This window comes from Hakea prostrata, chromosome 4 (assembly GCF_041222555.1).
Source record: "Hakea prostrata isolate BN-2017 chromosome 4, UWA_Hpros_2, whole genome shotgun sequence".
Taxonomy (NCBI): domain Eukaryota; kingdom Viridiplantae; phylum Streptophyta; class Magnoliopsida; order Proteales; family Proteaceae; genus Hakea; species Hakea prostrata.
Window position 1 is genome coordinate 44436185 of NC_142603.1, and position 13457 is coordinate 44449641.

General features: G+C 36.5%; 1 protein-coding gene and 1 long non-coding RNA gene across 3 annotated transcripts; both read right to left on the minus strand.

Moving 5' to 3' along the window:
• Nucleotides 1–437: 437 nt before the first annotated feature.
• Nucleotides 438–4269, minus strand: LOC149019049 (endo-1,3;1,4-beta-D-glucanase-like). Of its 2 annotated transcripts, XM_089153141.1 has the most exons (8): nucleotides 4104–4192; nucleotides 3954–4012; nucleotides 3620–3641; nucleotides 3005–3131; nucleotides 2091–2181; nucleotides 1842–1931; nucleotides 1575–1675; nucleotides 438–1252 (listed from the first exon to the last, which is right to left on the minus strand). In XM_089153141.1, the coding sequence occupies exons 2-8, from the start codon at nucleotides 4003–4005 to the stop codon at nucleotides 1112–1114; spliced, it is 624 nt and encodes a 207-aa protein (XP_089009267.1). In that variant the 5' UTR covers nucleotides 4006–4012; nucleotides 4104–4192; the 3' UTR covers nucleotides 438–1111. The 2 variants fall into 2 exon arrangements, with proteins under 2 accessions (XP_089009267.1, XP_089009268.1); XM_089153142.1 differs by lacking the exon at nucleotides 3954–4012 and having other exon boundaries at nucleotides 920–1252; nucleotides 4104–4269.
• A 4909-nt stretch (nucleotides 4270–9178) lies between these two features.
• On the minus strand, nucleotides 9179–12488 carry LOC149019050 (uncharacterized). The gene is made up of 4 exons (XR_016173026.1): nucleotides 11997–12488; nucleotides 11675–11848; nucleotides 10137–10991; nucleotides 9179–9687 (listed from the first exon to the last, which is right to left on the minus strand). It is a non-coding gene; the product is annotated as an uncharacterized LOC149019050 (long non-coding RNA).
• Between the last annotated feature and the right edge of the window lie 969 nt (nucleotides 12489–13457).

Sequence of the window (13457 nt, forward strand, 5' to 3'; positions counted from 1 at the left end):
ATCGTATAGTTTTTTCTCCCTCAATTTGGGTTAGTTAAGGTTTCCATATAGGGGACAATTGGCAATCCCGAGATTGGCGGGACCATGTTTCTTTCCTTAACCGCCAAGCTCCTTCGTGCTTAATGCACCAATTGGTTATCTTCTAAAACTTGTCCAGACCGGGATGATCGAATTGACCATAGTTCGAGCCGTATTATTATTATTATTATTCACTTTATCAAGTAGAAGTAATCAGAAATTCTAGCATCCTTTAGCTTAGCCAGACTTCTTTTATCCCTCTTCAGCTCCAGCAGAACCAGCTCCTCACTATGTATATATAATTCAGGGTTCTAAAACTCAGAATCAAGAATGGAATTGGTTAATGGTGAACTTAAGTTTAATTTGGACCAGAATCACCTCCAAGCTGGGGTTGGCATCTGGAGTACCCTGACATGAAAATTTAACATCAAAGCAGAGTAGGTGCAATTGTGGTGGCTTAATTTAGATCTGAAGACAGCTATTTAAATTGTCAACATCCACAATTTCAAGGGATTTAATGATCAAACTACACACATAATAACCCACTGAGAGAGAGCAACATAGCTAATATCTTGAGTACAACTTCATGCCTGATTAATTTTATGCAAGAAACATAGATTACAGATACAAACAACTAATTTTCCACTGCTGTGCAGCTTATCTTTTTAACATACTATGTTCTGATGGGCTTCCTCAACAAATTTCACAGCTTCTTCATGTTGAAAATCATATCTAGTAGTCTTTCCATGTACCACCCTTGGTAATATCTTCAGACATGCATCCAACCTGTGAAAACTCAATATATTTTAATTGAAAATTGAAACAAAAATCTTACAAGTGAATCAACCATATGTGAAGAATCCAACTGAAGAAATCACAGAGAAAATTAAGTTGACTACATAAATGTAGCACTAGTTTGGTTAACACAAATTTTAAACAAAAGTAAAATTACTAAGTCATGGATAAACCAACCCAAAAGAAAAAAAGAAGGAATTGTCGAAAGCCTTTTTTTAATTTTAATGCCTTGTTACTCCTACATGTTAACATATGAAGGAAAGGGTAGCTTAGAAAGAAGATATGTGTGCTCTCTTCTTTATTTGACAAACTTAGCAAACCAGTCTAACATGTTCTGATGGGCTTCATTGGCAGATTTCACAGCTTCTTCATGTCCAGTATCGTACCTAACAGTCCATCCATGTGCAACCCCAGGAAATATCTTCACATATGCATCAACCTGTGTAAAACCAACATTCTTTAATTCTTGATTGAATTACTCATGGCAGTGGATCAGCCACTTATGGAAAATCTAACCCTGGGAAAATAGGGAAGAAAGTAGATAACTTAAACGACTTTATAAAAATTAAATATAAAAAAAAAATTCACCAAATGAAATACTCAGGTCATGAATGTAAATCACACATGAGCATGCGAATAGGATCATTGTGGATTCTCCAACTCAAATGGACAATAGGATCTTAGCCACATTTGCAGACTTGTAATGAAAAATAGGAAATTTTGGGAAGAAAGACTCTTCACATCAAAATCGTGATCCTTACCTCTGGTTTAGAAGATAAAATTTCTTCGAACTGCTTCAAAAGTTCTGGTGGAGATATCCTGTCAGTCTCAGCTCCAAGAACTGCAATTGGGACCTTAACCTCTGAAAATACTCAAAAATTATTCATTAGGTCTCTACTAGAAGATGATCCAATAGCAGCTATAAAAGCCAAAAAGCATAGTATATTTCCAAAATGTGTTGGTCTACACCAATGGCATCAACTGATAAATGAGTGTCATGCAGAAGCTTCAACTTAAAAGATTCATACCCTTTATATCCTCTACAGTGACAAGTGAAGGATGCAAGAGCACTGCAGCTTGGATGTAATCTGACTTTCCTAGTTCCACAACCACTTTGGCTGAAAAGAAATCAATAAATTAAATAACAACTGCAGTGGTAATAGATATATGGCTAAACAACATTAGATCCTCTATACAAACAATTTAAAAAATCTACAAGAAAGGTGCTCCAGGATACAAATGATTCCGAATGCTATTTGAGTGAAAATAAATCTCACCGCCCCAGCAAAAGCCTGCAGCCCCTATTGAACGAATGCCTTTACTTTTTAAAGCTGCTATAACTGGTTTAGCATCCTCAAATCCTTTATCCTGCAGAGAACATTATCATGGTGTTATATCCTAGAACTAGTATTTGAATGAATTCTAGAAAATTAGACTGAACAGGCAGATACTGATCTCAATAGATGATCCAGGATGGTGTAATGGTAACCATACTTAACATCTAAATCAGCAGAGAGTAGAGCCCTATATGCATTGATCACAGATGGTAACTGTCCAAAGAATTTTAAACTTTTGGCAATGGCAGCAATCTCGACCAGAAGTTAGTACCATGAGAAAGAAGGAAAAAAAAAAAAAAGTCTGACAGTCATAAGAGCATAGATAAGGTGGTCAAGATGAAAAGAGTGCCACTGAATCCATAATCTCGATAGATGAGTTGATAGGCAATGAGTTACATTATATGACAATCGATCCAGATATACTACACCACATATTCTCCCACAACTCAGGTGACATAAATGGGCATTTGTGGCAGAATCGCTATCAAAACATAAAGAGCAAATTGCACTGGCACCCCAAAATAGAGGCCTTAAAGCACGGACACCCCCACTTTATGTTTAAAAAGCACAGAGACCTCAAAATTGGATTTTCGTTGGAAATATTTGTCAAAGTTATCACTGAAAACAGTTAAATCACTGCTTATTTTTCAAAATATCGCTATAATAAACAGTGTCTGAAAGGTTTTTAATGACAAATTAGACAAATATATCAAATGAAAATTCAATTTTGGGGTCTCTATGCTTTTTAAATAAAAAGTGGGGTGTTAGTGCTTTAAGTCTTTCATTTTGGGGTGCTAGTGCAATTTGCTCAAACACAAATAACATGCATATATCAACAAAATGAAGAAACCAACCGTTCCATGTCCCTTTATCCATTCTTTAATTGGCCTCTCTGCATTATCAGGATCATAAGGATCTCCACCAAAGAAGTCAGGAACCACCACATAGAATCCTGCAGCTGCAACTTTGTCTGCAAGGTTCCTTTATGAAACAATACCATGAAGATCAGTTCCAAAGTTTTTTTTTTTTTTTTCTTTTTGGCTGAGGGGAGGGAGGACACAGCCGAAGCCATATCAGAAGAAAAATCGACTAAGCTTGTAATGAAGAAGATTTACTATGACCCTGTTTTTTCCCATCCAAAAATGATGCCAAAAAAAACTTTCAAATAATAAACAGCCCAAAAAGGAGGAAAACAAGTGGGAAAGAAGGGGGGAGGCCACCAAGGGTAGTGATGCCTAGGAGTCAACAAAGAAAAATTTAGGCCCCAGATAACAACAACGAGTCTGTTCCTTGGGATGTCTAGCAGTGGCTTAAGCACAAGAAGAGAGAATTTAGAACAGACAATCCTTTTTCTTTAATACTGACAACACCTGAAAAGTTCTCTCTTCCTGATTTAGAGAGAAACAATCAGGATTAACAAGAAATGATCAACCAATACATTCTAGAAGCCAATCAAGGATTCGTCATACCTCAAGTTTGGTGCCTCATACCCTGCAGAAGACCAAGAATGTACAGTTCAGATGATGACACAGGGAAATGTAAAATTTGGTATAAGTTTACATAATCTATATTTATTTCTGTATGCAACTTCAAGCATCCTTTACTTGTGAATCTCCTAGTTAAGTTCAAATCATACTACTTTAAAAGGAAGCAGCAATTTGAAATTAACAACCCAAGGAAGAGTTCATCAATCACATCTGTCCTGCCCCAGAACACCTGCTTAAATGGTGAAAAAATTGGGGGCAAACCGGAGAGGTCACAGAACCTTATCAATCAGAATACTCCCAATTCATTGTTTCGAACCTCTGATGGATTTCCAATTGAAGTAGGAGAAATGTGTTGGTAAGGGAACCATTAGAACTCTACTTTGCAAACACCAAGTGATGAGTGATACCCATAACTTCTTCAAAAGAACCCATAAAGAAAAAACAAGTTAAAAGTAATTAGGTTTACCAAAAACGTCAGAAATGAGAAGAATGGCACAGTTAGAATTTGTTGAGCCGGAAACATAGGTCTTAAGTCCCCCAACTTCTTCTACGCACCCATGGCCAGAGCTTGAGCTGAGGTCTGGTGGGTTCTCACAGCACTGCTGGCCTGACATCTCCTCTTCCTCTCGCCAAATTCACGAAATTCACACAACTCCACTAATAAGCGAAACCATTTTGATTTATTCGGTTGCGTCATAAATGAGATCTGGATCCTGGACCATTGGATGACCTTAGATTCGTGAAAGTTCGGAATTACACGTGCCATTCATAACCATTTAAGGATCATAAGCTGCCCCCTTTAACTGGTTTTCTTATCCAGTAAACCTCTTTTAACAAAAACAGTTCTGATTTGATTGTTTACCGAAAGATGAAAAAAAAATAAGGATAACCTAACTTTTGAATCCATTTAAACTCATATAATGATTTGTCATTATTTTGGTTGGGGTGGGTGGGGGATGGTAAATTAAATTCTGGTATATGCTTTTCTACGGATATAATTATATTCTGACTTGTCAAGGCAACAAATCAATTTCAACCAAAAGCTCTACATTTTTAGACCTTCAGAGTATTAAATTCAGTATGCTGAGTACTTGGAAACTCCTCAAGTTAAAAGCCAAATCCTAAATCCTAAACCCTAAACCCTAAACCCTAGATTTTTAAGAGCGTTAGAAACATGTAATTGATAGAATAGACAGCTATTTAACATAGAGAGCGAATTTGCCATCTTACATGGATAAACATTTGTTGATTCAATGGGCTGTTCTAGCTATATCCGCACATTGGATCTGATGATTTTCCTTTCCAGAAGTGTCTGATAATAGGGATTGTGTTTACTTCTCATATTTCCATAGCAATCTAACTTCTTTTCCAAGACTAAAAAAAGAAAAGAACCAAAAATTGCAGAGTACCACACAATGTCTTCATAATTTCTCATTAGTCAAGTTCTTTTCCATAAATACAGCAACAATCATCACGTTTTTAGGAGGAATTGAGAAGAATTTATGGACGAGAATTACAAAGGACGAAAATCCATTAAGCAATACATCATATTCACAACAAGGTTCCAGCTTGTTCCACTTTAATGTGCGAAACAGAGGTGGCATAACATACACAAACCAGTTTTCCACTGCTGTATATCTTTTCCTACTTTGCTTGACAAACTACATTTTCAGATGAGATTCCTTATAAATCATATCAAGTAGTCCATCTCTAGAAATATCTTCAAATGCACATCAACCTGTCGAAAACAAACATAATTTAATTGAGAACTCAAATAAAAACCATATAGTGGATCAGCCATAAATGGAAAAATCTAACAATTGATGACTAAATGCAGCTACTGAAAAATTTTAGTAAAGTAGAAATTTATTGAGTCATGAACACGATGACCTGAAACAAGTATCTGTTTTCCTAATGATGATACAAAAGAGTTCACGAGGTACAATGGTTGGCTGCTTATTGCTAGACTCTTAAGTGGGAAGATGCAAAAAAATGCACCAATGGCCAGTGTTCGATTCAAATGTCCCAGTACTCCCAATGTGTGAAGGAAAGGTTAGCTTCCAAAGAAGATTATGTAATATACCAGAAAACAACTAGTTCCCACTGTTGTGCATCTTTCCTTTATTCAACACACTTGGCAAACCAATCTAACATGTTCTGATGAGCTTCCTCAGCAGATTTCTTCACTTCTTCTTGTTCAATATTGTATCTTACAGCCCATCCATGTACAACCCTGGGAAATATTTTCATGTATGCATAAAGCTGGGCAAAGCCAAAATCTATTAATTCTCTAATGAAATACTCACAGTAGTGGATCATTCATATATGGAAAACCCACTCAAGGTAGATACAGAAGATTTTTCCCCCTCCCTCTTCTGAGACAAGTAAAATTGTATTAGGAATGAAAATTCATCACAAAAAATGCTACAGGTAAATGAATAATGAACACAATCAACTCAGCATGTATTAGTTTCCCTACTTGGTCATAAAACTAATGCATGACCCAAGGACTCAAACTGCATGCTGTTTATATAACTCTCAAAAAGAAATGTAACTGGGGAAATAGCCAAAATAAAAGATAAAAATAAAAGCATTTCAACAGCGGCACAAAGAAAAATGAAGATGACAGAAAATCTTTGTATTCGGGGCTTTCAGCCTTTCCTAGTTATGATCCTTCATGGTTTCAGCTTTTGACTGTTTCTTATTGTTGCTTACTACTTTACTTTATTCATCTTTTTCTTTTATTTCAGCCATATAATTTTATGGAAAATTTTCAGCACCATCCCTTGAGTTACCCCCTTAGAGAAATGGCACCGCAAAGCAAATCAAACTCCAGTTCCTGAAATTGTTAGTCTTGCAAGTCCATTTTACCATAATACCCCTTCATTGCCCCTCAGTGAAAATTTAGAGGGTTTATTGTTGAACCAGTTCTTTCTACAACCTTGGAGAAGTGACAATTTGGGTTGGGCTGCGATCTGGGAGAAGCTGCAAGTTTTATCCAGGTAAGTTCTACCACTCTCCCTCCTCCTTCCTTACTGTACCTAAGATAAATGAACCTGCAAGTTTCTCCATTTTGGAAAAATGGAGAGGCTGCAATCTGTATGCTATTTAGAAAATGAACCTGCAAGCTTCATCCCTCTTCCATTTTTTTCCCTTTGTATGTAAACCCTTCCACTGCTACCACTCCCCTTCCTCCTTCCACAGCCAAGGATTCTCATAATTTCTAAAGGGGCAAAATCAAATCTAACATGATAATCTCCATGTTTTCATGTGAAACAACCTTATTTTTGGATGACTTCCATGGTTTTTCAGTGCATACACATACTGCTCTTACCTGCTGCACACATACCCTGTTGCATTCGCCTGCATGCACACACCACCCCCAGGTCCCACCGCCCCTGCTGCATGGCCAGCATCCAAACTCTCAAAAAAACTAGCCCTCCCCTAGCCCGGCTGCACCCTAACAAGTTTATGTTCCCATGAGACAATTCCTTGCCAATGCTTATATGGTACTCAAAAGCCAAATAGACCCCAACATCATTAATGTAATAGTCCCTACATTAGCTGTAGAGAAAAAATAATGACTGGATGAGGATATGAAACATTAACATTTAATTAGAATGCATAAGGAAGTGAATCAAATAATTCATTTGTTAACACATTGGAGCTAATAATAAATATATCAAAGGAAAAGGAAAAAGAGAATAAGGTCTTTAAGCAGAAGCCCAAAGAGAAGAACTAAGATCCCAAGAGACAACAATGAGCATGTTCCTTGGGTTATCATCAAAAGGGGGATGGGGAATAGCTACTAGTCCAAAAATGACATCAAAATAGATGGCATTCCAATATTTTTCTAGGTAATAGTGCACATATTGGTTAATATGACTAAATAAGGAAATGAATCCATTAATTGTTCTATTTCATACACTGCCCAAGAGCATACTGCCCCGATACTTCATAAAATATCTAGAGCTAGTAAGCATGAAATATGTTACTGTCTACAGTACTGCAAGATAGTTTACGTAAGTTTGTTTCCACTAAAACAGATAAATGGCCAGTGAAAAAGCTAAAGTCAGAATTTTTGTGCACATCACTTTGTATTTTTCTTTTTCAAATGGGACTGGTTTCTCCTTAGTTACATATACTATTCCTTATGTAGCAAAGGGTCTCAAATATTATCCTTTCATATTCTAGCATCAATGTTCGATCTCATGTTTTCTATCTCCATCTCCTCTGGTTCCTCCACCTCCTTCTAGCTTGATCCGTGGCATCCGATGGGTATTCTCTATAACCACTTAGGTCCCCGCACTGTCTATGACATCCGTATCCCCAAAACAACCCCCTTGTCAAACTTCATCTCAAATGGATCCTGCATTCCTTCTCCCCTCCCCATTCTCACACAAGTTTGGGATTTTCCCCCCCCCCCCCCTAGCTCCACTAGAGACCTCTTCATTTGGCTCCCTTCCCCTTCCAAAACCTTTTCCACTTCATTAGCCAGGAACCTTCTCAAATCCAATAACCCAAGCCCCATTGGTTTGGTTCAAAGGTTATATTCCCCGTCCCTCCCTTACCCTTTGGGGAGCCCTCAACCAAGCCCTTCCCACCCAATCCTTCCTTATTGACCACCACATCCCTGCTAACCCCAATTGCATCATCTGCTGGAACGGTTTGGAGAACCTTAAACACCTTTTCTTTTCTAGCCCCTTCTCTAGATCTATCTGTGGAAAATCCCTAGCCTCCATTTTGCCCCGTTCGAGGTGATCCTATGGGTTCTTCTGAGATTGGTCTTGGATTTTGAGAAACTTTTCAGGTTCTTCCATCTGCGATCGGATTGGTAAGTTAGTGTATTGTGCCTTGATCCATCACCTTTGGTGGGAGCGCAATCTTCGGAGATGGACCTCCAAATCCCGCTCTATAGACAGGATTTGGAATGCCATCTATTTTGATATGTTTTTTAAACTGTTAGCTATGCCCCACCCCCCTATTGATGATACCCCAAGGAACAGGCTTATTGTTGTCTCTTGGGGTCTTAGCTCTTCTTTTTGATCTTCTAATTAGAGACCTTGTTCTCTTGTTTCCTGTTGTTTAATATATTTATTTATTCATCCCAAAAAAACATGTAAATGAGAAGTCAGGTTACTAAGAACTAATTTTGTGCATGTATGGAAGCAAGTTGGGTGAGTCCAGATTGCCGATGTAATGGACTTCCAATCCCATGACTTCACCCAGGAAATTTCAAAACCCCTAGGTGTATGGCTAGGAGGGCAAGTGAACTTGTACCTCAAAATAGGACCATTGTGGGTTCCCCAGTTAAATTTCATAAAAGGATTCACATTTCCAAGTTTGAGGAGCAACAAGAACTTTTGGGGAGAAAGACTCTTCAAATCAAAATCATGATCCTATTCATCCCAAAAAAAATAATCATGATCCTCACCTCAGGTTTAGAGGACAAAATTTGTTCAAACTGTCTCAAAAGTTTTGGTGGAGATACCCTATCAATCTCAACTCCAAGAACAGCAATTGGAACCTTAACCTCTAAAAACATCCAACCATCACTCATTAGATCTCTACCAGCAGATGATTTAGTACCAGTTATAAAAGCTAAGAAGTATAATATATTTCCCTAAAAGCATTGAACGACACCAGAGGCATCAATGGATAATTGAACATCAAGCAGAAACTTCAACTGAAAAGATTCATACCCATTATATCATCTACAGTCACACGTGCAGGATGAAAGAGCACTGCAGCTTGGATGTAATCAAATTTGGCTAGTTCCACAACCACTTTGGCTGGAAGAAATCGACACGTTAAATCACAATTCCGTAGAGCAATAGATTGATGTTTATACTAATATTAGACCTCTATTTCTGCAATGCCAAATGTATATTACACAAGTGTTCTAGAGCATTGAATGGTTCCAAATGCTATGGAGTGAAAATAAACCTCACCACCCCAGCAAAAGCCCGCAGCCCCTACTGTTACTGTACATATATCCCTTTACTTTTCAAAGCAGCTATAACTGGTTTGACATCCTCAAAACCTTTATCCTGCAGAAAGAGTGTCATTGTATTAGATCATAGAACTAGTAATTGAACGGATTGTAGAAATTTAGCATGAATGGGCAGAGACATTGGCCTCCACAAATGACAATGATGGCATATAGGTAGACATACTCAAAATTCAAACAAGAAGACACCAAGGGCCTATATGGATTGATCATGGATGGAATAAATCATTTCTCTATAAAAACCATCAACAATAGGCGCTTGGACAAAAGAAGAGACTGTTTCATAGACAAGATTATCAAACATGTGGTCCATAAAATCATAGAATCAGATATTTCTCTGTTTTGTTGGGGTGGTTTAATTAAAGCAGCTAGTTCACTGAAAAAGTTACTAGATTTGCAATATGGTCGGCATTATCATTTTAACAGGCCTTTTTGTTGAATTTGAACATAGTGATAATGAGATTACGCCAACTGTCTAAAAGACATTACCATTTTGATAGAGTAGCACTTCTGTATTTTCCTTAATGAGTAGCACTTCTGTAATTCCAAACCCTCAAGAGAGTCCATTCTGTCGCCTTCAAAGTCGGAAATGCAATTGTTGCAAACAACCCTTGCAGTCCTCAGATATTTCGAGGCCCTCAAACTTGGTAACTTTTAGTGCTAAGGGAAGTCCTCCAGTAATTTTTATCATAGCTTTTGCAGATCCAAATAATCATTTGGAAGTTGGTGGCTTTTGAATGCATGACGGCTAAAAAGTTGAAGATATTCGTTTGAATCCATTGGTGATGGCTCATAAATTTTATATGATTCCAAAAAGTCTAAAATACAATTGTCTCTGGTTGTGATAATGATTTTGCTTCCCACACCAAACCATTAGCGATTCCCAACAAAACATTCTACTTGATCTTCATGATCCACATCGTCTAGGACAAGAAGGACCTTTTTGGAACATAACCTTTGTTGGATCACTTTGGTACCAACATCCACAATAGTAATAGTAATATCTCGACCTTCATACTTCAAGGTATCCCATAAAAGTTGTTTTTGCAAATCAACAAGTCCATTAAGTCGTTGAGCAGCTTCTCGAACATTCCAATAAAACTATACCCTTCAAAGTGATTAAAGACTTCACCATAGACAACTTTAGTAATCGTTGTTTTTCCAATGCCTCCAAGGCCTTGGATTCCGATAATTTTTCTGTCGTCAGATTCAATGTCTAAACACATCAACATTTCTCTTAAGCGAGATCTGACTCCAACTAAATTGTTATTTTCACTTAAGGGTCTCTTTTTCAAGTTGTCATGAACTGCATTAACAACTTCTTTAATTACCTGTCCTTCATATCTGCATAACTCAAATATTTAAAAACAAGTAAATAAATAAATAAATAAGTAAGAAAAGAAAATATATATCAGCACTATATGCAAAAAAACAAATTGAAGAATATATGATATTTATATTATGGAACTCTTCCTATGCATTTGTATGCTATTTCATTGTTTAAGTTTCTGCATTTATCCTAGTTAGAATCAGTCAGGAAACTAACCTTTTTGCAATAAATTTCTAATACTTTGTGCCTTCGGTCACTTAGAACCAATATGGCTTAATTGCATGATTTGTACCAATTATTGTACATTACTTATCATTCCAGAATTTTGAAAACATAATGTTACCATATGGACTAATTACTTGCTTCCTAACAATGGAAGAAACCAGAACCAAAGACTAGGTCAAAAAATTATTTTCACAAACCATGTCCAAATCAAGATCCCGGATCGAGCATGGTTCATGCTAATTAATTCTGATAACTTTGAGAGCTTGTATCAGAAATTTCAAAAGTTATCAAAAAAATCATTTTGTATTATTTTATCTATATTCCATTAAAATATTTTTTATATACGATACAGCTAATGCAAATTGGTCACATGAATGGAAATCATATTGTCTAGGTTCCTTTAATTGGTGACTAAGCATGGTTTTGTAGAACATCACCTACACTCAAGTAAAAAGGGAACTATCCGACTTACAAGAATTTTTTATATTATCAATGTCAAGTTGTCTTTCCAATGCCACCAAAGCCAGAGCTCAAAAACACTTCATAATTGATCTTAGAACCACAAGAAGTAGTTGATGATGAAGAAGAGATCTGAATTGCTGCCGTTCTTTCTATCAAATTACTTGGAGAATGCTTTCCTTCGAATCTGAATAAGAGTGGAGCCAGAAAATGGTAACACCAGAAATTGTTAACAAGAGATGTGATTTGAAGTTTCAACAAAAAGAATTGAGAATACAAATAAAAAAGAATTGAGAATACTGAGAACGATAGAGAGAGAGAACTCAGCGACTTACGAGAATGGGGAAGCCTTCCTGCCGCGTCCGTCACCCGCTTCAGAAAGCTCTGTTCAAAACCCTAGTTGAGGTTTTATACATCACCATTCCGCCCCTCAAGGTTTTCGAAGTATTGTTGCTCCGGGCACGTTCTATTTTTTCAGAAGTATCTGAATATGGATGTATTTGTAGAGCAGCTGCAGCATTTAGAGCATATGAACATAAAAAGGAAACAAAAACGATGCGAAGATGCTTTTTGTTTTCTTTTTCTTGAAAGTTCCTACCGCTTTATTGAGCACACATCACACGAAATTTCCAGACAGCCACTTTTGACTTCCTTTTGACTTCCTCACATCATCCCATCGGCATCGCACAGAAAATCTCCAATGGTGTAGCCAAAGAATCAAAGCAATATCATATTCGAGAACATGATGGAAGGAATAATAGGAAATAACAAGGAAATGAAGAACTTGAAAAGGCTGAAAAAGAAGACCTGACGACGACATCATTGTTAGGAAGGAAAGACCGAGAAGAGACTTGGAGTTAAGTCTTTAGACTCTTTACCCATTTATTTTCACTTTTCTCATTTTGTGTTTTTACTTTTCTTTTCTTTTTCTTTCTATATATATTTTTTTCCTACCCCGGTTTTATAAACCGGTGGTTCGACCCACGTCGCACACCTGGCTGTGGTGAGTGAGTCTCCTAGCGGGGATTTTTTGCATCCACAAGGATTCGATACCTTGGTAAAGAATATATATATGATTTTCTTTTCTTTTTTTTTTCTTTTTTTTGATAAATCATATGATTTTCTTATGAAACAATGGAAAGAAAGACCTCTAATGTTGTCAAGTATGTTGCTTACTTTAATGGGAAAATTTTATGTATATATTTATAAATAAACTTTAAAAAATATGGTTGTTATAGAAAAGTCATTTATTTAAAAATAACATGTATAGATAAATATAAATTTATAATGTTCTTATCTAAGCATCTATAATCCTTGTGATAGAAACTGTAACTAAGAAATACACAAGCCTTGGACTTTGGCAATAATTTGTTTTTTCTTTGTAGGGTGTCAAGTTGGGGTATATAGGTAGCCAAAAACTCTCAATAAACAATAATCTAGTCTTAAGCCAAACAGTGCTTCATGATGAGATTTTCCTTACAACACAAGTGTAGGTAACCGGTTTATTAAATAAACAGTAGCAGTAAAGACTTCTAACCAATATTCTTTAGGCATGTTAGCTTGAAATAGAAGGGATAAACCCCATCTTCGTAATATGCTTGTGTTTTATTTCTAAAACTCCATTTTGTTTTGGAGTGTGAGGACATGAAATTTTAGATACAATGTCACATTCATCATCATAGATTTTTTAAAGCTCCACTTGTTGACTCTAAGGCTCTATCAGTTTGAAAAAAAATTAACATTAATAGAAAGTAAATTTTTAGTCATATTTTTTAAATGCTTGAAGCAATGAATTG

Coding starts and splice junctions, on each gene's coding strand:
- LOC149019049 (XM_089153142.1), bottom strand. CDS start 4,251: ATGTCAGGCCAGCAGTGCTGTGAGAACCCACCAGACCTCAGCTCAAGC. Junction 3,642..4,103: donor TCTCATTTCTGACGTTTTTG/GTAAACCTAATT, acceptor GGTCTTCTGCAG/GGTATGAGGCACCAAACTTG. Junction 1,253..1,574: donor TTTTATCTTCTAAACCAGAG/GTAAGGATCACG, acceptor GGTTTTACACAG/GTTGATGCATATGTGAAGAT.